This window comes from Drosophila hydei, unplaced genomic scaffold (genome assembly GCF_003285905.1).
Source record: "Drosophila hydei strain 15085-1641.00,03,60 unplaced genomic scaffold, DhydRS2 tig00000415-arrow-arrow-pilon, whole genome shotgun sequence".
Classification (NCBI taxonomy): Eukaryota; Metazoa; Arthropoda; class Insecta; order Diptera; family Drosophilidae; genus Drosophila; species Drosophila hydei.
The window spans coordinates 210,260-237,676 of NW_022045726.1; the positions used below are offsets into that span (position 1 = coordinate 210,260).

The following is a 27,417-nucleotide window of genomic DNA, read 5'->3' on the forward strand; positions in this document are numbered from 1 at the left end:
TTTCTTGTCTCTTGTGTTAGAAGTTAGTTACTTTTTTTTGGATTTTTTTTTTTTTTTTTTTTTTTTTTTGTTGTAAAATATAACAATAAGTGTACTAGATGTGTGAATAAGTCGAAGAGAAATAAGTGAAGCGAACGGCGCCAGAGCCGAAGCCAGAAGTTTGAATTGTCCGCAATTTTCATGTGTGCTAAAATATTTCGGATCTGAGAGATCGCTTCAGACTCGAGTGACGTTCCAAGGCGCGCATCGTAAGTATTTGCTTTGAAGTGATCAAGATGGCAGCATGACGCTGTGCATTATATAATTAACTATTTATTTTAAGCCTAAACAGAGATGTGATGTAGCCTAAATAGGCGCAGAGCAAAGGTGTCTCCGTGCCATGAATCTTTACTGGCAAATGAATCAATTTTTTAATGCTTTTTTTTTAAGTTACAAAATTATTGAATATTAACACTAAAAACAAATTGTGTATAAAGTGTGCTTAAAAAAGTTACAAATGAAGTTTTGATTTTGTTTTATTTTATTTATTTTTTTTTGATTTTGATGAATATGCTTTATGCGACGTCAGCCACGTCCGGTGAGCCGGACTGCTTTACTGCTTACTGTCCAGAGATCTCCTCTTTCTTGGGCTGACAGCAGTCATCCTGCGGTAGCCTTCCAGGTGGACCACTTCTTTGTGCTCTAGCTGAGCGCTGTCTTTCGTGTTCCTATGTCCAGGTCTCACTTTTTCGCGAGCTTACAGACAGACTAGTTTCCTGGCATCTTAACTGTTGCTCTTCTACATAGCATCTACTTTATATATATATATATATATATATATATATATATATATATATATATATATATATATATATATATTGCAGATTTTAGAGCTGTATCTTAGAGTCATGAGAAGCTTGGCTTATTAAAATTAATCTTTGAGTGTGGTTTTTTATAACTCCTTCCTTGAATCTAAAAGCTATTTTAGATTAAAATGTTTCGAGGCGAGCTCAAGAGACAGATGTCAGACTCAGGAAACTATAATATATATATATATATATATATATATATATATATATATATATATATATAAACGGCTTAGTCCAATTAATTTTTTATTTTATCATAAAAGTGCAGCTTAATATCCCAAATATATTTAGTAAAACCATAAAAAATGTTTACTAATAGATTAATTAAATATTTTTTTTTCAAAGAAAAGATAATAATAGGAAAAAAAAATATATAAAATGTATTAAAAATTCAATTATTGTAAATGATATATCCTAAAAGGAAAGTATCCATAAATCAAATATAAAATCTATTTATAAATAATTTTATTACAATTACCATTTTTAAATTGAATTTTATGTATTTATTTATTTTTATTGCATTTATATTTTGATTGTAAATAAATGATTTAAATAATTTTATATTTTGAAAAAAAAATGTATATCAAATTATAGCCATCTCTGCTATTTGCACTGTCCAGTCTCCAAATACGAAATATAAGTTAATTACAAACTAAATTATAGTTGCAACTAAGCAATTCATTATGCAGTTAGTCGCAGCTGCTGGTAATTGTGTTAGAAGTTCGTCTGCCAACATTGTCAGCAGTTGGCGCCGGCAGCAAGCTGCCAGCAAACAGAAATTGAAATGAAAATGGCAAAGAATGTTTGCGATTTGCTGACAAAATGTTAACGTGCGAGAGGAGCGAATTCGGGGTCTGAGTTGGCGGCGGCAATAAATAGTCATATCGATGGCCGGGTCTGCTGGCAGTCAAACAGCAAACGCTGTTAATATGCCCTTTAGTTGTTCCTGGCTGCTGTGGCTGAGGCTGAGGCAAACATCTGCGGCATGTGCTTAAGTTAATTATTATCAATTAATAGCTAATCACGATAAATGTGCATGAAAACGGGGCCAGCAGCGACAGCGATAGCTAAATGGGCCAAGGGTTGGGTGAGTCGTGCGTGGTGTGTTGGTTGCTGCTGTGGCGGTGCGGTGGTGCGGTGGTGCGGCGGTGCGGTGGTGCGGCGGTGGTTGTATGGTCTTGTTTATGCTGGGACGGTTGGCACGCAACAAATGGCCGTGACAGCAATAAGACAAGCTGCCCCGCCAGTATATCCTGTTGATTTGTCACACGCGGCGTATGAACAATGCCGTGGTTGGTAATTAAAAATACGCATACGCACCGTGCGCCAGTCGTCAAGATATACGAGATATACGCGCCGGGAGGACGCACAGAACTAGAGTGAAAACAAAGCCAAGCCAACAAAACACAACACAATGGGTAGCAGAAACTCGAGCGTGTAACAAGTGATTGCGTTTGTCTCACACCCCGCCATATTTATGTCGCACACGCTGTGTGTCTGTGTGTCGGTGTGTGTGCATGTCTGACAGCGTCAGATTGCGTGTTACTGAGCGCGTCTGCCTGCCAGCGATATTGTCGCCACCCACAGAACAATACTCCAGCTCGGCTTAACTCCAATTTTCTTTATGCCATCCAACATTGTTCTCCACAGCTTCGAGTCCGTTTCACCATGTGCCACTTCCTCTGCTACTTCCATTTCCACTTCCACTTCCACATCCTTTTCCACTTCGACTGACAGGTAGTTAAACTTAGCCAGCAGTTTAATTGCATTTGCTCGTTTAGCTCTGAACTCTAATTTCGTTTAGTTACAATTTTGCGTTGAGCTGAGCTGCAAATGCTTCAGCTCTGATTGATTTGCTAAACTCAAACTATATTGGAAGCTTTTCAATATGGTTAAAGCCAAGTTGTTGTCATGTTAACCTAGTTTGACATTAGCTGAACAAGGTTTTGTCTGCTCTGCGAAGCGTTCAGGGTAGTTGCTAGTCGGGCACACTCGATACTTTCACTTATTGTGATGGGCCTAGGGACTCATATTCTCTTCTTGACTTGTCGTTTTGTGTAACATGGAAGCATTTGCTTTGTTAATCAGTTTGATGAACGTTTCCCAGTGTTTTTTGTGTGCTGATTAGTTACAATTCTTATGAAATAATTTCATTAAAATTTTTTAAAACCAACATAATCTAATGTTCCGCAAGCGTTAATCAAATTCGCGTAATACTAGAACATATTTTAAGCCGTTGAGACCTGGTACGAAACACAGCCAAGCCAAGCCAAGCCAAGCCAAGCGAAGCGAAGCCAAGCCAAGCCAAGCCACGCCAAGACATAAGCAATAGCAACAATAAGAACAGTAAGAAAACGGGATTCAGCCCATTCCGTAGGATCTAAGCAATGGCCAACATGTCAATCCTACGGATCAAGCGTGAGCTTAAGGAGGTTATGCGAGGCGACGAGATAATCCAGGGCATGATCAAGATCGAAGTGGTTAACGACAACTGGACGAACTTGCGCGGCGAGATTACGGGACCCAGCGACTCGCCCTACGAGGGCGGCAAGTTTGCGCTGGAGATAAAGGTGCCAGAGACGTATCCGTTCAATCCACCCAAGGTGCGTTTCACGACACGCATCTGGCATCCAAACATTTCGGCTGCATCGGGCGCCATCTGCCGGGACATACTGAAGGACAATTGGGCAGCGGCGATGACGTTGCGCACGGTGCTGCTCTCGCTGCAGGCTCTGCTTTCCGCGGCCCAGCCGGACGATCCGCAGGACGCTTGCATCGCCTACCAGTTCAAGGCCAAGCCCGATGTGTTCCAGCTAACGGCCAAGCACTGGACCAACGTGTATGCTGGCGGGCCGCACGTCTTTCCCGACTGCGACACGAAGGTGCAGTATCTCAAGGAAATGGGTGTAGATGAGCACGAGGCGCGCATAATGCTCTCCAAAGAGAATTGGAATCTGGAGGGTGCCACCGAGCGGCTGTTTCATTGAAACCAAGAGAAACAAAAGACGAACACAAGACCAAAACAATTATAAAGTGGACAAATAGAAATTAAAGTTCGAGATACAGCAGTATAATTTGTATGCTCATCTAACTTTGGACAAGCCCTATAAATTCTAGCCCCCATCAACCCCAATCAATCAATCAATTTTACATCAACGGAATACCCAAATTCCGGTCTAACACATCAACAGCTGTCGCACGAAAAGCTCAACGCAATTTCTATATAACGCAAAGGTTACAATGAATGTTGCAAACTTTTACCCTTTTTGTAGTTTTATACTTTTCCAAATCCTTTTGTTGTGTAATATATATATGATGACATATAATAGTAATATATATATGGGAATATATTTCGTGTTTGTTGCAATAAAAATTTGTAGAAAATTGCGTCAAGTGACTCGAAAATTTGTACTTAAATCTAACTTACAGCTTTCAACTTAAAGCTGCAACTTACAGCTTCAAGCTCACTAGAAGCCGTCCAGCTTACTTAAAGCTCCAACATGCAGCTTCCAGCTTATTTAAAGCTTATACTTTGAAGCTCACTTGAAGCTGGCTTAGAGCAGCCTGAGTTTCCAGGCCACTTAAAGCTCAGTTAAAGCTTAATATATACAACTTTCTTGAATCTCTTTTAAAGTTTAATTATCATATATTCATTCATTTGCTTATAGAGTTCAATTAAACTTTAGCTAAAGCTTAATTAAAGATTTATGGAAGCTTACTTCAAACATACATCATTGTAATAGTTCTTTAACAAATTATGCAAACTTGTTGCACAGCCAAAGCGCACTTCAAGGGCAAGCTTAAAGCTTACTTAAAGCTAACATATTTAGCGCACTCGAAGCACTCTTAAAGCTCATCTAAAGCGTCCGCTCAAGCAGCTTTAAAGTATGTCAATTTAGTTGGACAGTTCTTCAGAAATTATGTCTACAATAATTGTTCAGAAGAAGTGAATGAAATATAAATCAAATAGCTAAATGAGCTTCGCTTTGAGCACAACTTTTGCTAGTTGAAACATTTAATTTACTAATTGAGAATATTCTATCTCCTGGTACCGCTGGTGGGCTGCCTGCCTGGCTGCGTAGCTGGTTGATTGCATTGAGTGTGCAGTCGATGGCTTGAAGACTGTGGCAAATGTTCTATTTTCTTAGCAGATACGACGACGAGCCCTGCTGCAGCTGGGCTGGACTGGAGTGGGACTTAGGCATTGGCGAAAGGAAAACCTGAAAACAATCGCCCTCATTCGCTCCGTTCCGTCAATAAACGACATTTTATTATTTTCTCGACTGTTTGCTGCGCGTTCGCTCTCCGTTTGTGCTTTGCTCAGTCAATGCCCAGCTCCCAGCTCCCAGTTTCCAGTTCCTGCTGCCTGCTGCCTGCTGCCAGCCGTCCCACAGCATTTCGTTTTTTTGTTCTTCCTTTCTTATTTTGTTTTTATCGTTTCACTTACAAAGCGTCGCGCACTTTACGCTGATTGCGCGCTCTCGCAAACATTTTGCTTGCTTTTTGGCCCCCAGACAGGGCACCCGGATCGGTTCGGTTCGTATCTGTGTCCGGGCACGGTCCCAGGTCCGGCCTCGAGTCCGGATCCGGGTCGGGGTCGGGGTCGGGGTCGGGCACGGGCACGGGCTCGCAGTCGGGGTACGCGGCACAGTCAGCTACTGAACTGCCCTTTGTTTTCTGTCCATGCACAGACACACACAGAGCGAGAGGAAGAGGGGGCGGGAGTGGGAGTCCGTGTGGCTTTTGGCTGTGACTATAACTGGATACGATTCGATAGCATTGGGTTTATTGTTACTTCCTTTTGCAATTATCCTTGTTAGTCAGTGCGGCCGTCAGCGCACTCGAATGCCCCATTGCCCCACCAACTCGACGCAACGCAACGCAACGCAACTATCATCATTATCATCAGCTCTCCATATCATCCTCATCCTCATCCTCATGCTCATGCTCATCGTCTGTAGTTACTTTTCCGTCCTCTTCTTGCACTGCTCAAAATTAGGTAACGGCAAATATCTTGCACTGCCGAGTCCCAATGACAATAGGTGCTCCATTAATCAGCTCGCGGCTCTGCTGCGGCTCTGCTGCACCTGCTGCCACTGCCACAGCCACAGCCACAGCCACAGCCACTGCACTTGCAGCATTTGCATTGTTATCGAGATTTATGATTATGAATCAAGCTCTTGCAATTAATTAAGAAATTGAGTAGCTGCCGTGCAGCAAGAGGGCACAATGTAAGTGAAATCAAAAGCAAATGCAATCGAAGGTCTTGAGAAATTGGATGCTTTACTCGATCAACTGAATATATAGAAAGTGGAAAGCTCAGTCAAAATTAAAATTAAATTACGAAAGTTTTCCCTTTTATTGGATTATTATAAAAACAGTCTAGGGGAATAGGTAAACAAATATAGATAAGTAACTTTATTTAGATGACCACGCATCAGCAGCAAATACTATGAGAAAAAGTCGCGCATAGTTCATTAGAGTGGGAAAGGAAGAGGGAGGGAGAGAGAGGGAGGGAGATAATGAGGCGTAGAAGAAAAGTGTGGTAGATGCTGTGGCGTTTAATTAAAAGCGTGCGAGAAATGCAACACTCGAGAGGCGAGAAGCGAGAACAGTGAACTGTAAGCTGGCGAGCGACGTGCAGCAGCTACTTGCAGCGCCCCTTGTGGCAGCGATTTCCATTTGGCAAAGCCAAAACCAAATTAAATTAATTAAATTGCAAGAAAATCTGCGCTGAAGCACGTGGAAACGTGAAAAGCTCACAAGCTCTGTGGCTGCTGTTGCTGCTGCTGCGTCGTCCAAATTAAATCAGCAGAGCAAAGTCAAATTAAGTAAAGTTAGGTAAGGTTAGGTTAGGTTAGGTTAGGTTTGCTTTGAAATCAACGCACAAGGGTGTTGGCGTGAAAAGTGTTGCATGCCCCAGCGCTGCACGCTGCCCGCTGCCCGCTCCACCTTTTTTCTATTATTTTCTTACACTTTGTTGGCTTTATTTCGCTCGCTCTCCCCTTTTTTTCACAGTGTAGCGCCTCGGCGCTGTTCATGCGGTTCGCACTTGACTCAAATCGCGACTCGCTCTCTATTGCCCTCTCGCTTGCACTGCTGCACTTTTTGCAATTAGCGGAATTGTTTCACATTTGCTTTACACCCGCTTTACGCCCGCACCTTCTAACTGGACGTCGAAGTCGAACCTTGCCTGCAGTTTATCTGCGGTTGTCACTATCCTGTCGCTGTTCCGCCCTCTCCCCCGCGCCCAGCCTCCCTCTCTCTCTCTCTAGTGGCTGTCTTTCGTTTTTAGCTTGGTTTGTCGCTCGGTTGAGCTTGTCTCCTCCTCCCTCCACACGCCCTCCGCCTTCCCTCTCGCTTATTGTCTGCCTGCTTGGCTGTCTCTTTCTGGCTTTCCTGTGTGTTGCTGCTGCTTGTGTCCAGCATTTGGCGCCCAGGGGAAGTGCGCTAAATCTTTTAAAATACATCTAAAAACCGCGTGGTACTCGCACACACACTCACACACACTCGCACACACAAAAGACAAACAGCTTTATGCACTTCACTTGTATTTGGCTTGATGCTTTCGCTCTGCCTGTGTCCTTCTCTGGTCGAGCATCCTTGCTATCGTTACGTTCCAGCTGCTCGCCATCCTGGCGCTCCGACGTTTCGGTGCACTCATGTGCATTTTAGTGGTAACCCAGTTTTCGTTTTTAGGTGCTTAAAAGGTTTCCCCATTTGAATGCTGTTTGGCTTTGTGTGGGCGACAAACAGCCAAAAGTGACAAGGCGAACGGGGGGCGACTCCGCCTGCTCTCTGTATGTGTGTCTCTCTGTCTGTCCGTGTGTCTGTCTGTCTGTGTGTGTGGTTGGGCAGTGGACGGATGCGACTGCGGACGCAGACACACGGCAGATAATAGATCTGACAGAGCAGAGTTTTAAATCGCAGCTGCCTGCACAATTTACTTATGTAAGCTCATTTTCAGCAATTCGGTTAGTTAGAAGACATAAAACTAAGCCGTCGCAGAGCAGAACGCAAAAAAATGGAAGAAAACTGAAAATACTTTTGCGGAAAATGGGGAAATTTTTAGCCGCTAACGAGGCAGCTGGCGGCAGACAACAGGAGGCAGCCGTTTCCTGGCCAGAAATGACATCCTCATCCTCATCTTCATCTTCATCTTCGTGCTCAAGCCCATGCCCATGGCCATGGCCTTGCCCATACTCATACCCATACACAGTCCTAAACCTATTCCTGTTCTCCATGTTATCCTGCTGCGGCTGCTGCTGCTGCTGCTGCCGCTGCTGCTCTCTGCTCAAACGAGTTATGCGCATTTGCCCGCGAGCCAAGAGATTTGTGCTGCTCAGTTTTTTCCCATATATACACATATATATATTTTGGTCTGGCCTGGCTTTGCTGGTTTCCTTCTGTTTGGCTGCTCGTCTGCTTCTTCTTGCTTTCGCTTTGGCTTCATTTCTTTTCCGTTGCCAGGCATAAGCAATTCACAGCGAAATTTGGCGGCGCAGGTATCCTGTATTAGCTGAAAAACCTCAAGGCGTACGTCATTTTGTTTACACGAAATCAGCCAAGTGGAGACAAGTGCTGATGCCAGCCAGCGAGAGCAAATGCCAGATGTGCCCGAAGATGTCTGCCTGAAGATTGCTCCCAATGCCGTTGACAGCCAAAGCGAATGCCTTTAAAAATCTTGCCAACATTACGGCTTTGCATTTGCATAATTATTATTGCAGATGTATCTCCCACTCTCTCTCACTCTCTCTCTCTCTCTCTCTCTCTCTCTCTCTTTCGCTCTCTGTGTATGTGTGTGTGTGTGCTTATGTTAGGCCATCGAAAGTATTTTGAAAGCAACATTTTGCATTTCATTTGCATTTTAACCAAAGACAACCAGCTGATAAGTGCCAATATAGCCAGACGCCAAGCGTTTAGACGGCTCAACAGCGAGGCATACGCAGCGCAGGCAAATCAAATGATTTCGTTATGCATTGGGCATATGCTATATGGCAGATGGCATATGGCATATAGCATATATTCTTTCGGAATACTCAAACACTTTGCCATTTGAGACATTTCTAATGCTAAAGTTCTAGGCTAATTCTGTTCTGTTCTAACTCTCTCTCTCTCTGCCTAAGCCAGTTCGAATATTATCTCAGCTATATATGAATATATGCATATAGCATATGTAGCATCTACGGCGGAATGAAACTGAAGCTACGTATGTTGGTTATAAGTGCGAGTAGCTGACTCCTGAGTAACGATCTCTGCAACGATCTCTGCGACCTGCACAGAAGCCATTCGACTCTTAACCTCTTGGCCTTTTTCAGGCTATTTATCTATCAGTCTAGGTAACTTTCTCATAAATTACTAAGCACTGGGCGATAGTTCTTTGCAACCTCAATGACAAATTGCAATGGGTAATCAGCTACAATTCTTCTTTAGCAACTCTCGACTCTTACTCATGTGTCTTATGTCTTGATGGGTGCTCTGGAGAAGCTCTAGGAATCACAGCTCTGAATTCGATGCCAATAAACTTATATCTGCGACTGAAATCAACAAGTCCTGCCTCTACAGCTGAGCTAAGCTCTGGCAAGCCAGTGGACAGTGACAGAGTATTATGCAGTTGGTTATGCTCGACTGCTGCGCTCTAGGCATGCGTGCGCTCTAGCTGTGCCACGTTATTGAGCACAGTAGAGACAAGCCAAGTGCCAATATACCCCTTTCCCTTTGCTTAACTTAATTAAATTTATTTTATATTTAATTTATTTTATTACTGAGATCTAAATTCATTTAGAAATATTTAATGAAAAAAGCTTTCGTTAGAGTTTATCTCGAACTTTCTAGCCGCATCAAAGTGCAGTGATTGAGACGCATCTGTCTGCATTCGAGTTGCATTGATGTAATCAACTGATCGATAAATATTTGCTTGAATGGCAAACACAACTGGTGAGGGCTGGAGCTGGATCGAAAGCATTCATTTCGGGCTGCTGCAACAGATTTGTTGTATTTTCGGACTGGCAAATGAATTTGCTGTGGCTGTGACCAGTGGCTGCCACATTTGTGACATCTCAATCTTGGGTGCTGAGTGGATTTCCATAAAAAGTTGCCAGCAAGCAGGTTTGCGCCTGCCACAACAGCTGGCTCTGCGGCTCTGTGTCTCTGTGCCGTTGTGCCGCTGTGCCTTGCCACGGCATTGGCTCTGGAGAGCCAAAATGGCAAAGCAAACATAAATGACAATGCATGCCACATTTTTCGCAGCAGCACAAAAATTCCAATTAAGTAGCAGCTGTTGGCAACTCGCTTTGAAAATTGAACAGCGACGCATGGTCGGCAAGGGAGGGCGCCCAGTCGAACCGAATCAAAATGAGCGAAGCTAAACCGAGAGCCCTAACCCATGCCCAAACAACCGAATCAAAAAGCAAGCACAAGTGAAAAAATGGGCAAAAAGAAAAGCCAAAAGGGAAGCAGATGAAAAGCAAAGCCAAAAATGTGAATTCTCGTCGAGTTTTCTTCCTCTGGGCTGCGAAATGAAAATCAATGTCACAGTGTTTGAGGCAGCGCTGACAAGTCAACCAGGCTCAGCCGCCCCAGCGGCAGCTTTTGGCTTCTCGCCTCCCCAGCTTGTTGGCATGTGCCATGTGCAGGGGTTCAAGATCTTGACCACAACAAAGATGCGGGAGTTGAGCGTTGGCCAGGCTCAGGCATAAAAGTCACAAACATTCGTTGGCCAGCAGCCGTAGTCCACTTCCCTCTGCCGCACTCAATTGGCCAGGCCATTGCCACCAACATATTATGTTGGACAAATATTGTGCCTATACCCTATGCCAGTGGCGTGCTGGGGGTCCATTTGCTGTTGCACTCAGTGGGTGAATCTAGCCTAACTGTAAATAAACTTGACTTAGCCAAAGCTGAGCGAGAGAGAGAGAAGTGAAGTGCCTCCTGCAGGTGCAGTAGAAATTCCTTGATAGTCTGTGGCCTCAACTCTAGTTGACGCCCAAGGCAGGGAATTCGTGGCTGTATGTTAATGTTAGCATGATATAAGTACTATTTAAGCACACATCAATTTGAAATCAGTTTATTGTAAAATTAGCCTCAGTCACACGCGCTGCCTTTAACATGCTGACGAATTTATAATTGGCATGTGCCGAAGGAGTTAGGCACAGCCCAAAGCGGGGCATGCTGAGCAGCAGATGCTCTTCACACACAACATGAGCTCGAGTGATGAGCAGAGTAAGCCCAACTCTGGCTGAGACTTGGCTAGCTGCATTTTTGTTGTGTCAATTGAATGAGTAACAACCCATATGCCCTGCTGCGCGCTGCCTGAACAGGGTATGTTTGACAGCAGCCAGCAAAGCAGAAGGAAAACAAAAACAAAAACAAAAACAAATATCAGTAAAGAAAGCGACCCAGAAACATGCCAAACACTTGTTCACATATGTGTGTGCCTGGCTGGGTGGGGGACTGTGCGTTACGCGGACTAACAATCAAATCCCAGATGCCAGCGATGCTCAACCTAACAAGCAACAGAAAACAAGAAAAAACAGGCTCAAAAAGACGCCGACGTGTCGGCTAACCACATTAACCTGCCACGCAGCACACGCACGGAGTCTCGTTGAGCAGTAATAAAAAAGAGAAGAAATTTAATGTGCTTAAAGAATTTCATAAAGCAGCCAAACAATGCCAAACAATGCAACGCTCACCCAGGCACACGCACAGCAAACATTAAATAAAGCAAATGTTTGAATTCTCGCCTCGAAAATAAAACGAATTCAAACAAAATTTATTTAAATACATTTTGCGGCCTTTTTCAATTGTTATTTTTGTGCTGTCCGAAGTGCGAACAACAACAAAATATTCATGCACATACACACACACACACACACACATATATATATATATATATATATATATATATATACATATATATGTATATATATATATATATATATTGTGCTTATAAATGTATCAAAGTCGAAAGGAAATCCACAAAAATTGGCAAATATTTTGCGCGATTTGAATCTTTTTGGCATTTATTGCGGTATGTTTCTCTCTCTCTCTCTCTCTCTCTCTCTCTCTCTCTCTCTCTCTCTCTCTCTCTCTCTCCCTCTCTCTCCCTCTCTCTCGCTTTTTGTTTTGGCAGCTTTGGCATTTGTCTGGCATTTTCGCACAGCCCACGGCAGATTGTTTAAGTGCCTAGAAATGTATTATTCAAATATAAATATATTTCATAATTTTATTCAGAAACGAAACTTGGCTTCAATTTGAATGCCAGGATTTGATTTCGGGTATTGAACTACAGAAATTGCAAGCAATTAAAAGTGAAACAGACGGCAGTGCCTGACTAGCAAATGCCCTGCAGCGAATGCGAACATGGCCTCACTAGCAGATGCCCGCTCTAAAGGCAATGTGGGACAAAAAGAAGTTACCCGACTAGCAGATACTCTTTTAAATGGGAAAATGGCAAAAGAAGGAGTAGCTTAACAAGTAGATACCCTTTCAAACATGTATGAACGTTATGTTACCAGCAAATATCTCTATGAAAAAGTCAACATGGCTAAGGAAGGAGTTTTCAAGATATGCAAATATTTATTTAAATGGGCATAGGGAAAAGAAGGAGTTGCCTCACTAGCAGATGCCCTTGCGAATTGGCATATATCTCGTAAATGTGTATCCGAAGGAACAATTGGAATATGTGGAGGAAGAGGATATATATATAAACACTTTAGTAGAATATATGCTAAGTTTGCCGACTCTAGCTAAAAAAGTGTGATATGAGCTCAATTAAACTGTGGCTGAGTAACGTTTTTATTTATTTAATGAATCGACTTAAATATAACTTGATCTGAGAACTCTTTTGCTGCATGTATACGAAGAGATGGATAGAGGGACAGCTGGACAGCGCTATATCAACGCAGCGATAGAGTCGATAGACTCTAATCAATATCACATCAGCTCTTTGGCATCGGATACATCCTTTTCTGCCTATTCAATAATGAACTTTGAATGAGGAATACATATATATATATACATATATATATTTCTAAATATACGATACAAATTTATCGCTTGAAGAAGGCCTTACCATAGCACAAATTTATGCCACTCTGAACCAGTTAATAACAAAGTCTATAATAATGAAAAAGTATAATAATAATTGTATATTTCCAAAGGAGCCTAAGACAGCAAATGCAATATATATTTATATATAGCTATGTATATAGATATATCAAGACATATATCAAGCAGCTGTTGTAGCCAACAATTTGTTGCGCCGAGTTAAGCCGAGTTTTTATATCTTTTGCCATCTATATTGATGAAGTTATTATTTTATTAGCCGCTGGCATTTTATTGGCAACGTATTTATGACAGAGAGCAGGTGAGGGAGGGCGAGAGTCGGCTAATCAAGACAAGGTGTTTTTTATAGAGCCACCTGTCGTGGCTGCTGCTGCTGTTGCTGTTGCTGTTGCTGTTGCCCAAATGGCCAAAAATATTTCGCGTGCGACAACATTTGGCAAACATTTGCGCTAATTTGTCGCCGTGAAGCACGACATGGCTCGTTGCGGAGTTGGGGCTGTGGGTTGTGCTTGGCTGGGGGCTCTGCGTGGGCGTTTTAAGTTCTGTGACTTATGAATTACGCATCGAGTGCCGTGAGCGGCATGCATAAATCTCAAGAGCTGCTATTTCGGGCGGTGCGTGCCGTCGATTGGCCGAGATAGAGCGCCAGCGTGGGCGGGATGAGTTGCTTGCGGCCGCGTGCAGCTGGCGGCAAGCGCTAATTGTTTGCCCTGTTTTTGCTGACAATTCGTTTTTGGGCAACTATTTCGTGGGCAGCACCGAACTGACACGCAAATGTTGCGCCCAGAACGCCAACAGATCCGTCAGCGTTGATTGCGATTGCGATTGCGATTGTGACTCAGATGGCGATTGCAATTGCGATTGCGCGCGAGCTGCCAATTAATTAATTAGCCCACTCGCCCGCCCCCTTGCTATGCGCGCGGGGCGTGGCGTGGCCCGGCGCGTGATTTATTGCAGATTGCCAGCTGGCAGCACGCAAAACTGACATTTTTATTGTCGCATTTCGCATGAGATTCCGCTAAGCGTTTCTCATGCGGCCGAGGTGCAGCCCATGAGTTCATTTGCCCGCAGCCAATGGAAAACATTTTTAATTAGCACAACATAACAAAGGGAATTCATCTCGAATATGGTCGGCAGAGGCTGTCAATGTTAACATATTTCGCGGCGTGGACGGTCGGCATCAAAGCCAGACAAGGCTTGCTCCAGCTTAGCTACTCGATATGCTGCCAGACTCTGTGGGCACACACAATTGTTGAATGCCAATTAAAGTTGTTTGGAAATGTTTGGATATTTAAATATCGATTGACCGCTGCGCCGGCCTCTTCGTGTTTATTTTCAGCTAGGCAAGATATATTTATTTATCGAAACTGACAATTTTGAAAGAGGTCCTTCCATTAGGGCTGCGTAGCTATATCTGGGCTGTCAGGTTTGTGCCTGATTATGGCGGGGCAGAGTGCCGCCTGCGGCGTCCCTCAAGCATTTCCAGCAGTGTTACTAAAAATATACTGCGAAACGCACAATAGAAGGCAGACTGAGTGTGTGTGGGTGTGTGGGTGTGTGTGTGTGGGGCTGTTTGTGTGTGAGCCCTAAAAGCAACAATACAGCAAAGTAAACAAAAGCTCTGCACGGCCATTGTGTGCTTAAGACACACTGAAAACATTTATACATACATTTTACGTTCGCTTTTAAGCATTACGTATACGTAATTTATTTTGAGAAGACGCAAGAGATATGCGAAGAAAGCGCTGCATACTTTTGAGCGCGCACATGCGTGCCAAGGAGACGACAGCCGAGCAGCCACATAAACAATGCAAAGCTGTAAAAGAAAGGACCGAAGGCACGTAGAGAAGAGTCGCAGACAGCCAGCGAGAGAGAGAGAGAGAGGGAGGGGGAGAGCGAGAGAAGTATGAATAATAATAACCAAATTGGTTTGAGCTTATTTTGGCACAAGTGAAACGAAATGAAATTAGCTTTAAGTTCTGATGACTTTCCAACCAGCGAGGAGACGACGTCAACGCTGAACGCTGAACGCTCTCTGCAGCCAGAGCCGGGCGACAATTTGTCAATTGACGCCCAGCCAGGCGCTGGAGCTGCTTCCGCCCGGCTGACTGTCAATGGGCAGGCAGTAAATTTCATAGAATTTAGCTGCAGTTGCCTCGTACCGGGGCTGGCTTTATCGTGTTGCGGCTGACGGCAGAGTCTTTATCGCTTTTTCAAAATCATCTAGCTGGAATAAACACATTTCAGCAGCAATTTGCCGAGCAGGCGCCCCGGGCGCCGCCTGGACTGATCGAATCAGCTGAATGCAGCAGCAACTTCTCCACAGAACAAGATTGTCCGAGTCGTCGTCGAGCTAATAGTTCCACTTCAAGTGTATGCCAACTGGCTGACTGACTGACTGGCTGACTGACTGACCCGCTCGAGTCATCCTATGCAAATAGCTGGTCATGGGGCCTGCACTTACGGACTTACTTAGCCACAGCCGCACAGAGACGAAGCGCTCTTCAAATTCATTGTATTTACAGTATAAATTATGTAGACTTAAGCTATAGATGGAGAGGTGGAGGGTTGGAGAGGGGGAGAGGGAGAGAGGGAGAGAGGGAGAGGCAGGGACAGAGGCACAGCAAACCCTTTCGGCCATTGGTCTGCGATGTAATTGAAACTGAAACCTAATGACGCGTTTGATTGGGAACACGCCACTAAAAATAGCCGCCAGGCGGCTCTTTGCGATTAGTCTTTATTAGCTGCTTGGCTGCCCACTCGATTACAGGCATTATTCAAAGCCAGCGCGCCACAGACGCCTTTGGAGTTACATAACTTTGCCCGCGTCTAGCCAGATCGATATGCGATACACAGAGAGATGCTGCTGGGCCTGAGATCACTGTTGTCAGACTCGTCCTCATTAAACGGATGCCCTACACACACACACACACGCACGCACAGGCTGACACCGGCAGAGACACCCCTGGACACGGCTGGTTAATTGCGAATCGGATTTCAAATTAGCAGCTCGGCGCAAATTCAGAGCAATTTGCATGCATCTGCAGTCCGAAAAGTCATTAGTTATCACATTACGCCCTCTGACCGCACCACGCCCACAATTTATGTTCATAAATTATGTAGTCTGCAGCGAGCTGCCTGGCTGGCTGGCTGAACTCGGGCTGAACTACAACCGAAACAGCAGGCGAGTTGTTATCCTTTTTTGGTTGACGGCTTCACTGAAATCGGAATATGCAAAACGTTTGATCCCTTCCGGCTTAGCCAGTCCACGATGAAATAAACTGAAACGAGACAGTGCAAGAGAGCGACAGAGACGGAGCGAGCGGCGACAGACAGCTGGCTGAATAGATAAGGAAGGGCAGATGGAAAAAGCGAGATAGAGCTTTAAATTTATTACAAACCCAATAAACCCCGAGCAAAGACAAAATTATTTATTTGGCCCAAACGCTGGAAATCACAAAAAAAATGAAAAAGAAAAAGAAAAAAACAAATTCCTGTTGACGGTTGGACTCTGCGAGCGACTAGTCCCCTCGGCAGGCTCCACAACCCCCCTGCCCACACATAGCCCCTGCTGAGAAACCCTTGTCGCCACAAAATAGTCGCACACAGCAAAACAAAAGTTTATTTACTTGATGCACGGAGCGACCCAACTTTCAAATACCCTGCAAAGAGATGGCAAAGCCCAAATATCGAATGCGTGTGTCGCTGCGACTCCAAGCTGCAGTCAGCTAAGGAGCTGGCATATTGAGCTTCCTTGAGCCATTGACTCACAGCTGCAGCCTGCGTCTCGCATCCGTCCAAAGACAACTTCAGCGGACCCATCCGAAGGCAGCTCGGCCAGAAACGTTTTTCATCTTTTTTGGCTCTGTGACAGGCTTTTGTTGCCAGCATGTAGACTTCAACAATAATTGCTAAAAACTCTGACAAACATGAAGAGAGACAGACAGAGATGGAGAGATTGAGAGGAAGAAAAGAAAAACAAAAATCTGTGGCACTGCGGCTCAGGAGGAGTCACTGGGGTCACTCGGATCGCTTTGCTTTTGATTAAAAATCCGGTTGGACGATATTATCTTCTGCTGATATGTCGACCCACACGCCTTGACTTTGGGTTGCCAACTTTGGGTTCACTTCATCTGAAAGTTCGAGCGCAGCAGGCACGTACATAGCCACGCCCACAGCCCCACGTCACAATGCTGAGCAACTTTTACACTATTTGCCCCATGTTCCAGTCTGCCTGCCTGCGCTTTGCATCTTTCACCCAAAATGTAAACAGCAACAGCAACAGCAACAACACGAGCCATAAGAGTCATAAAAAATGGGCCATTTTTTTGTATTTTATTTATTTATGTTAAATTCATGACATGTATTTAAATTAGTTGCTGAGCAGTTTGTCCCTTTTTGTCCCACTCCCCTGCCACCTCTTTCTCTCCCTCTCTCTCCATCTCTCTCTCTCTGTGAGCGCCATCAAACGCAGCCGCTGTGAATTTGCACTCCAAAAAGTAGGCAACACAAAGCCAGCGCTGCATTAACAAACATTCAATTATGAACCAAGGCTTGATCTCTCTCTTTCTCTCCCATCTCTCCCATCTCTCGCTCTCTCTTACTCTTTCCCTACGTCCATCTGTTATGTATATGTATGTTTATCTGTGCCTGCTGCCATTAGCATTTCCAGCGTCTAGCAGCAGAGCTTCAAGCTTCAAGCTTCAGTTTCAGTTTTAGCCAGCGTCCCGAAGGCCAAAGGCAAGGGGCAGGGGCTGGGTAGATGTGGGGGGGGGGGCTAGGGGCTTAGGGTATGGCATAAAACTTTTGCCATTTGCTTGCAGGCAGCAAACGACAAAGGGCAAAGCAAACACGCAAACTTTCCCTGCATATATCTTGTCAGTTAGTGATATGTGTATACTAAATAGCTGCATACATTATCGCAGCCCCCAGCCCCTCCCCCCTCCCGTCCCTCTCTCTACCGTTTGATATGTTTAGCTTAAAAACTGCGTGCCTGGTCAAGTAAATGAGCTTTCCCATGGCTTTTCCACTTTTGCTAGTCGTGCCTCGAACATTTAGATCAAAGACGCACACACAGACAACTATATATATATATATATATATATATATACATATAGATACGTATGCAGGGCGGATACTCCACCGGAAATTGATATTTAATTAAGGTTTCAGTCGTTGCCTTTGTCTATCTCTGCGTAAAACTTTCTGCCGTCTGACTTTTGTTGAGGCTGCGGCAAATACTGGCAATCGCCCAAGGCCACAATTTTAAATGCCGGCTCGAGCTGAGCTTCAGCTTCAGCGTCAGCTTCAGCTGCGGCCATCAGAGTGAAGCCGTGCGCACTCTCTCGACAATATCTCAATATCGCATTCCAAATGCCAAAAACTTTTCACTTCAACTTAGCCAAAGCAAACACAAAACTTTTCTAGCCTGCCACATGACAAATAAATTTGCGACTTTATCGCGATGTCTGTTTTAGAGTGGAGATCGGATGTGCATGCTACCCTCTACTTCCTGGCAACAGGGTATATTGGCTTGCGGCTCAACTAGATCGTGCTAGCTGTCTTTGGCAACTCTCTGCTCGTGCTCTCTGCAGCATCTCTGGCCAGCCCATTCCTGAGACTGAATAACATCGACGTATAGGGTATGTGCTAGTCGACCCAATGGCTCCAGTGCCGGGCAGGGCAGTTGAGCTCAACAAGTGAATTTATATTGAAATTTGAAGTCAGCTTGATTTGAGGCTGACTTGAGAGTGAGCTGAAGCCGAGATCAAGTGTGTTTTATATCGCAGCTTAATGGGCTATAGCTGGGAATGAAACTATCGCGTGCTCTATTTGGAATCGCATTCGCATTCGCCTCCAGTTCAGGGAGCATTGATTTCTCTCTCTCGGCGAAACTGCGAGTATTCGTATTCTGTCTGGTTGACTCGCGGCTATTAAAAGTGTTGGCAATGGCTGTGGCGGGCGCTGGCGCTGGCGCGAGGGGCGCCGCAAACATTTTGTTGCTCATTAAATGCACTCAGGCAAATTTATACCCATTTATTTTTAAGGGCACGAAGCGCTTCAGTCTCTTAAGGGGGCCCAAAACGGGGGGCGTCACGCTTTAATGATGCTCACTAAAAGTGTTTTTTTTTCTGCTGCTGCCGCTGCTGCTGCTTCTTCTTTTCTTTATTTATTTAAATGCGAGCAGAAAGCAACAGCCGCGCCTCAGCTGCTGCCTGATAGCAGGAGAGATATGGCGCAGGAGGCGGCGGTGCAGGTGGCTGTGGGTGGTTCAGCTTGGGCGGTGGAGGCTGCTGAACAAACTTTATGACTTTTATCTACGCGCAAGTTTCGAACTGGAGCCCAGCAACAGCGAATGGCAATGAGAATGGGAACTAAGGCTAACACCAAGGCCGGAGAGTGGGTGAGGGAGAGAGGAAGTGGCAGCAGGAGCTGGAGCGGTACAACATCAGCCGAGTTGCCTCACGGCCAAATACATAAATATTTTCAGTGCCTGTGTCGCGTGCTGGTAAAACAGTGAGAGCGAGAGAGAGAGAGAGAGAGAAAGAGAGAGAGAGAGAGAGAGAGAGAAAGAGAGAGAGAAAGAGAGAGAGAGAGAGAGAGAGAGAGAGAGAGAGAGAGAGAGAGAGAGAGAGAGAGTGCGAGAGACATGACATTTTTCATATAAATTTATTTGGCTTTGGACGCTTTGTCGGCCCTGCCGCAACATTGATGGGCGTGGCATGGCGCATATTTGCATATTTGAAGCCAAGCAGCACCAAAGTGCCATAAAAGCACGCTACAGCTGAATGAAATGAAGTCAAATGGCAGAGTACAAAGTACAAGCGACAGCAGCTAAACGGCCAAAACAGCGCCAAGCCAAGCCAACCCAACCAAGCCAGAGCTTGACCGGACTCCTAGACGGAACGGAACGGAACGCAGTGGAACGGCCAGAAGATATAGGTAATAAAAAGCTTATATAATAGCAGATGCCACACTAAAATGTCCAACAGCCGCCAGCCCGCCAACCAGCCAATCTCAGTAGCTGGCCGCCCCACCGAGTCCCTTCCATCACTCCAGCATCAATAAAATGGCATTCGGCAAAGGTGTGTGATGGAAGCACAAGCAGAGCGAGAGAGATGTTTGCTGAGAGAGAGAGAAAGAGATATAAAGCTTTGCAAACTAAAGTCAATCTGTCAACCAAATTGTCTTTTAATGCTTTTTTATTTCCTTAGAAATTTCTCTAGCTCTCTTTGTCTTTTTCTCTCCCTTTCTCTAATTATTTGTGTCCTTGAATGTCTCTCTTTCTATCACAATTTTTCTATATCTCTCTCTTCTCTAAAGTTGTCTATTTTTGACTCTTTTTCTCTTCCTCGTAGTCTTCTCTTTTTTCTCTCGATCTCTGTTCATCTCTCTGAGTCTTTCTCTTCTCAAAGAGACTTTTCTTACTCGCGTTCACTGTGTTTCTCTTTCACTCTGACTCGCTCTATCCTGTATGTTGTCCTTTCTTTCTCTCTCTGTATGTATGTATTCTTTTATCTGCTCTATTTTCATGTTTCCCTCCGTCACTCTCCCATTGACTCACTCTATCTTTTTCTCAGTCTCTCTTTCTCATTCTTTATCTATCTTATTTTCCCTCTTCATCTCTCTCTCTCTCCCTCTCTCTTTTTCTCTCTCTATATATTCATCTCTCTCCATGGTCACCTCTCTCTCTCTCTCCTCCATTCTCCCCCTCTCTCTCGCCCCACATAGTTACCCCAGCTTTCCAGCTACAAATTTGATTAGGGATATTCTAATGCAAATTGATAATTTGATTCAGCTCATATTTCCTATATGGCTCTGTGCGAGTCATGAAATGGAAGCCCGTTTGTTCGTATTGTGGAGTCGGTGCTTCTTTTTGTACAATGTAATGAAATGCATAAGAAATAAATGAAAATAATTTATTTACATAAAGGCAAAGTGAGCCGTGTCGCCATCAGCGTCGAGTTACAAATTCGTTTATTCGACACAGAATCTAGTTTGAGGGTTTTTCGTGTCCACATAAAATGCTGGCAACAGCGCACCACTTGTCGGCTATACCCTGCAGAGTGCGCCAAGCGGGCGGTGCGAAATGGGGCAATTCCAGGGAAATTCCAATTCTTATAGGGAAAAAGAGATCGAATCGATAAGGTTGAGTCAAACTGATTGAATTTGAATACATTTTGAATGGCTCAGTTGCGTTTAGCTTCGAATCAATTACAGGGTATCACTCAGTCGAGCATTTCGAGTCTAGCATATTTACTTTTTGTTTTGACCGCTTCGAGCAGATTGTGTCAGATATTAAATTTATTTACGCGAAATTCGCACTTCGGGCTGTGTGAAAAAAAAACAACGCCAACAACAACAACAACAACAATAACAACAACAACAACAACAACAACAACAACAACAATAATAACAACATCAACCACTACGAGAATAACAACTGTGCATGTGGCACAAAATGTTGCCCAAAAAAGAAAAACAAAAACAAACTAAAAAGCAAAAGAAAAAGAAACAGAAAAAAATAAAAGAACTCGACAAAAATAAAATACAAATATTGGAAAATGGCGGACAACGCTTTTCATGAAAATTGTGCTTAGCTTTTCACTACTCTGTACCCAATGCAAGAGGTGTGCATGGAATCGATCGGGATTTCGTATGCAGCTCTTGTGGACTCTATGCTCTATACATAAAGTTATGTGGACTCTATTTAGGGAGTTTGGACTTGGTCAAAGTGTATGTAGAGTCTAAGTGGAAGCTAGAGTCAGGGTTCTATATAGACTATACAGAAGGATCCTATGTGAAGATTATACGGCATTTTATATACTCTCTATATGGCTTCCATATGAACTCTACATGAATTCAATATGGACTCTAGATGAACTCCTGTTGGACTCTACTTAGTTTCTATGTGGACTATATGTCGACTATATGTGGACTCAGTGTTGACTCGATGTGGACTCCGTGTGGACTCCGTGTGGACTCCGCATTGACTCAGTATGGAATCCAAGTGGACTCTATGTGGACTCAATTTGTATTCCATGAGGATTTTATTTGGATTCTATACTAACTCTAGTTGGTATCTAGTTATACTCCTATATGGACTCTATTTGTACTCTATATGAACTCTAATTGGAATTTATTTGGTTTCTATATGGCCTCTTTATGCCATCTATAACGACTCCATTCAGACTCTATGTATATATTGCTATATGATTTGTGTACAACTATCGAGACGTCATGCTGGGCAGATTCTCAGCTGTCCGCTTCAGCTTCCACCTAGCAGCTACAGGCTTTTAATTTAAATATAAAGAACTGTGTTCTGTCATCAGGTCTAAGGGTCTATAATAAATTCTTTGATCTGCATTCAAAGTAACAGCCGAGCAAGAGACAAGCTTAAGGGTTACAGGGTATCAGAGGGTTGGGCAGACACGGCTGAAGCCACTTTGCCAGCTGACTGCGTTTTGTTTTATGCTTGTCGCTGCGGATTACTAACTCGGCAAAGGCGTTCAACTATGCGAAGTTGAAATTTGACTGCATCCCAGCATTGGGTGTCATGTTTCAATTCGTGCCCGACACAAAGGGACTTTAAAGCGCTGATTGGACTGGAGCTCTGGCGTCCGTAGCGCAGCGGCAGCGTGTCCCCAAGCAGCTGCTAAGCTCAGCTGCTACCAATTACGCTCTGCGATTACAGTGCAGATAACGGAGAAAGCTTAATGAGCAATCTTTGCCAGATCAGCGACACCTCTTACCTCTTATTCTTGAGCCCGGTCTCCTATTAGTAGGGATAAATTTAAGATATATCAAGAAACAGCAAATGTTAAGATAACCTTAAGTATCTCAGACTGCAGCTCGATGTTTCTCTCGCTGACCTTAGTCAAGGTCTCATTAACTGAATCAATAATTAGCTAAAGTTAAAATCTGTGTTTGATACGTTGCCAAATTTGGAAATGGCAAATAAATCAATGCCAGCAGCTGTGCATGCAAGCATCGGGCTTGAGTGGTGCAGTTGAGCAGTCCGTTGAGCAGTCCGTTGAGCAGTCCGTTGAGCAGTCCGTTGAGCAGTCCGTTGAGCAGTCCGTTGAGCAGTCCGTTGAGCAGTCCGTTGAGCAGTCCGTTGAGCAGTCCGCTCAACTGAGCCGCCTTTCCTCGCGTGCATATTTATCTGCTGTACGTGTTACACTGACAGTGTAACTCTGGCTAGCATAGGGTATGTGGGTAAATGGGGTATATTGATTGACTTACGCTGATAACTGACTGTCTGTCTGTAGGAGTGGGGACTCTGGAAGTCTGCTGATTACAGAGTATGCGCAAGTCGATACAGCCCCATCGCTTGCCCGCTAACTGCTTCGCTTTAGCTTTTATGATGAACGTTTTGTTTTGCATATGTTTTTGGCTTAACTGCTGCAGTCGCCGTTGTCGGGTAGTAAAAACCTAGCACGTTGCTTGGGCTGCGCCGCGGCTCAGTCATTAAACTTTGCCTGGCCAAGTGGCGCGAACTGCTGCTGGCTGTAAATAAAGTTGATCTGAAGACTTATGCGATTATTTCTCTTGTGCTTGCAGACTAAATACTTTGGAACTCGCTCGCTTTGAATTGATCACGTCGAGAGCTGAAATACCCTGGAATTGGTGAGTAGCGCGGATACAGCTGACGGCACGGCAAGGGGCAAGCAAATCGATGCTGGCGCCGCTGGCGACGCTGCCGTTGCCATTGCCACTGCGCGGGGTTAATTAAAATAAGTAAAACACTTTGACAAAATTCCATTTAATCTACTGCGCTTCGAACTCGCAAAGACCCAACAAGCAGCGCCAAATTAATTATGCGCATATTTGTGGACTCGCCTAAGGAGGGCAAAAAAGGTTCACTTTGATTTGCATTTTTTTCGGCGTACTCGAATACGACATTTATGACATTTACCGCACATTGCGTGGCAGCCGCCTCCAGCCAGCGCCGCCCTCTATTAATTACAACAATCCACTACTAATCAGGGCTCCAGCGGGACCACCACTGACCACCACGCTGCTCCAGTGTTAAATGGACCGCTGAGCCGCATAATTTCCAAGTGTTAAGACGGAAGCTCTGGCCGGCCATTAAGAGCGAAGCAAAAACAGCTGGCAGAGCAAGCGAGACTAACTGAAATTGAATATGAATAGATATAAGCTTAGATATTAGACACATGTACTATACGATATATATGGAAATTGAATATGGATATATAGTTAGGTATCTAATCTATATATCCATAATCTATAATCTATATTTAGCTTCATTTACAGCGACTCGAAGTAAGTCGAAGGTCACTTGGTGCCCAGCTCAGGTCTGGAACTGCTCATCATTTTCTCTAGTTTATCTTAAGTTTTTTAATTAAGTAACAATCTGCCAAAGATGCAACCTAAGAAACAAACTCAAGGATTGTTAGAGCAAATATGGCTTAAGTCTGGGAGCGAGGCGAAGAGATCTCTGTGTAGATGCAGAAATTTCAATTGGAATTGGTCGAGTTAACTTATCTAACTAAAAAGACCTAGGATACTGGAATTTCACTAAATTTTCTCTACTTTATATATAGAACTCTTAAGTTTTTTAAACACCAAATAGTCTGGCAGGGAAACAGCTTTAGTCACTCGGCAGGAGGCGGATAGATCCATGCGATAGACACAGATGTGTGTAGCTGCAGTTGTCAGCTGGCATAAATTTCAATTGGAGTTTGTCGACCAAGTTAATTTGGCTAACTATAATGTATTTATTGTCTGAGCAGGTCGTTTATCAGCTGCCAGTAGCTATGTTGCCTTTTTTGAATGGAGCAAGTGCCATAAAACTGTCTTAAGCTTGCGTAAATGAACGGCGATTGCATTGGACAAAAGCTCGCACTTATAGAGCGCACACACACACACACACACACACACACATACACATGTGTATATATATATATATTTAACGTTGTCCAATATGAGCAACAATAAATTGCCGAACCGCCCCGCCCACTCATTAAATATGCATACATATGCACGACAGCTAACACACACACGCCTGCCTGTGTGCGTGCGTGTGTGTGTGTTGTGTCTTTACGTTTAATTCAATAACGCAGCAGCAACTCGTTTACCACGCCCATTACGCCCGCAAAAGGTACAGCGAGAGCGACAGCAACTGTGGAACGTGCAATCGTTCTGTTCACAGGACATGGCCAGGACCTCATGTCGCAGCTGCAGCTATCTCTCTCTCTGGGTGTGTGTGTGTGTAACATGGGAATGTTTTCCACTTGGGTATTGTTGCCCGCCCTCCAGCCGCCCGCTGTCTGGCGTTTCATTTTCATGTTTCAGACTTGACGCGTTCGAGCATGTCGAGGCATTCAATTTCTTATTTCCTCGTCTGTTGTCGCATTTTCATGTGGTGTCATGTGCTTGTCTCTTGCACCGGCTGACACAGCCACTCCACCCACTCGAGCCACTCCCCCACTATCGCTGGGAAAGTCAATCATTTCATTTCGGTCGTGTCTTCAGCGCAGTAACCAGGCAACACTTGGCGCTCTCTCGCAACTTAATGAGACTTTCAGAGCCATTCGTGCATGCCTCAATTTATAATTATACCCTGTACGCACAGCAGTGAGCGCCCACTCGTTTAAGCCAACGAGAATCTTAATTACACGCACCAACTTGGCCAGGAGTTGGGGCTCAACGGCCAGCGCCCCTAGCCAGGGCACAGGGTATCGTGGCGTCGGGCAGCACTGCTCTTGCCTGCTTCGAGTACACACAATAACTGCATTTGCAGGCAACTTTTTAATATGATATTCATAGCCATCTATATATATACCCATTAAAATTTGCTGACATGAGGAGGCTGCGCTGCGATGGGCGGGTCGGTTCGGGTCACACAGTAAACTTTATTTAATGCAATTATTGTCAACATCAAATTGATAAAGTGCGCTCCATGTCTTTGCCAATGAAGGGCCCTAACTGTCGGAGTTTTGTCTGTAACTAGCCACAGGTCCAGCCTGCTGCCTGCTGGCTGGTGCCTGGTGCCTGATGCCTGCCGCCTTCTCTCCCAGCTCTCCTTGGCCTCTCTTGGTAGGCTGTCAATTATGGTGGCCAGGTAACTGAGCAGCCTGCACCTGGAGCGTCCTTCAAAGCTAAAAAATTAATTAGCAGCTCGGACGCATAGATACTTTTTCCTGGCAACTGCCACGCCCGCCTGCCCCAGCTGCCACCCGCCCACGCCTTATCAGCAACTGTGCGAAATTTCATAAATTTTACTGGCCTGGCCAAATGTGAATGAAATATCAGCTACTGTAAAGCCAACAGAAAGTTGAATCGTTAAAAAGCAAAAATGGCATAAAAAAGGCAAAAAACCACAAAGAGAGAGAGAGAGAGAGAGACAGAGAGTGGGAGAGAGAGAAAACAGAAAATGTTTTTGTATGCAAAAGTTTCGTAAAAAGCATTAAAATTTAAAACAAAACCCAAAGAGAGCAAGCGAGCGAGAGAGAGAGAGAGAGAGAGGGAAGAGAATTACGATGACCGCTCCCAGCCGGTCTGGTCATGGTCAAAATATTGAAAATATTTTTCAACAGTTCCCCAACGCCAACGCCAATGCCAACGCCACCGCCAGCCAGCAAACAGCAACCACCGAACAGCCACCGCCAGGGCCGGTGTTAATAATTTGTTTTGTTTCTACCTTGCGGTCGAGGAATTTTTTTGTTCGGCCCCAAAATGTTAATAATTGGCATTTCTCTGCTATGGGATGTTGCTGCTACGGCTGCCAAGAAGTGTGCGTGTGTGCGTGTGTGTGCCTGGACGAAGGGCGCTCCATAAATTGTTTCGGAAATTACAATTGTACCGCTAGGCGGCATCACTCTTGACTGCTGACCATTGCCCGACTTCTCGACCACGCGATTGATTACAGTTCATTTCATTTCTGGGCATTGTTACGCTGCCTACCCCGCACTCCCCTCCCCAACCATCCCACGACCCGCTGGCATGCGGATTTTTTATTGAATTTCATTTTCCATATAAATAAAAATATATTTATTTGTGAACTTTCGTTTTACGAATTGTTTTAATATTTGCTCTGCTGAGCTAATATTATTGTTGAGAACTCTCATTTCTGGCCATTTGCTTATTGCGTTTTTAATATCCACAGCATTTTTGCTGAATCAGTTTGACTTTTCAATTTAATCCCAAATGCTGTTTCGATTATAATAATAAATGATATTTGCCTGGCAAATTCTTCAAAATTAATTGCTATTTGCAGCTCGAAATGGTTTAGAAATGCATTGCCTGATCAGAGATATCGAGCCGAACAGAGGTGGGCTTACTGAGCCAAGTTAATAAACTTATCTGATCAATATGTCACATGGAAACCTGATCACTCACATCAACTAATGCAATTAAACAAATTTATTTTCATTGGATTACAATACAGCTGTGTGTGTGTGTGTGCGTGCTTTGGCCAAACTAAATATACAAATACATAATGGCAGCTGTATGTTTAAACCACTTGCTGTGATTGTTG

At 44.3% G+C, this 27,417-nt stretch overlaps 2 protein-coding genes across 3 annotated transcripts in view; both read left to right on the plus strand.

Moving 5' to 3' along the window:
• Nucleotides 1-78: 78 nt before the first annotated feature.
• The window catches only part of LOC111602821 (dopamine D2-like receptor), a 71,283-nt gene continuing 43,944 nt past the window's right edge, over nt 79-27,417 (plus strand). For both annotated transcript variants that reach the window (XM_030224228.1, XM_030224227.1), the window contains exons 1-2: nt 79-248; nt 23,478-23,543. The gene's annotated coding sequence lies outside the window, so the exon portion shown is untranslated. The remainder of the gene's footprint in view (nt 249-23,477; nt 23,544-27,417) is intronic.
• On the plus strand, nt 2,935-3,852 carry LOC111598293 (ubiquitin-conjugating enzyme E2-22 kDa-like). Its single transcript, XM_023313477.2, has one exon. It carries the CDS (start codon nt 3,236-3,238, stop codon nt 3,833-3,835), a length of 600 nt encoding a protein of 199 aa, XP_023169245.1. The 5' UTR covers nt 2,935-3,235; the 3' UTR covers nt 3,836-3,852.

Coding starts and splice junctions, on each gene's coding strand:
- LOC111598293 (XM_023313477.2), top strand. CDS start 3,236: ATGGCCAACATGTCAATCCTACGGATCAAGCGTGAGCTTAAGGAGGTT.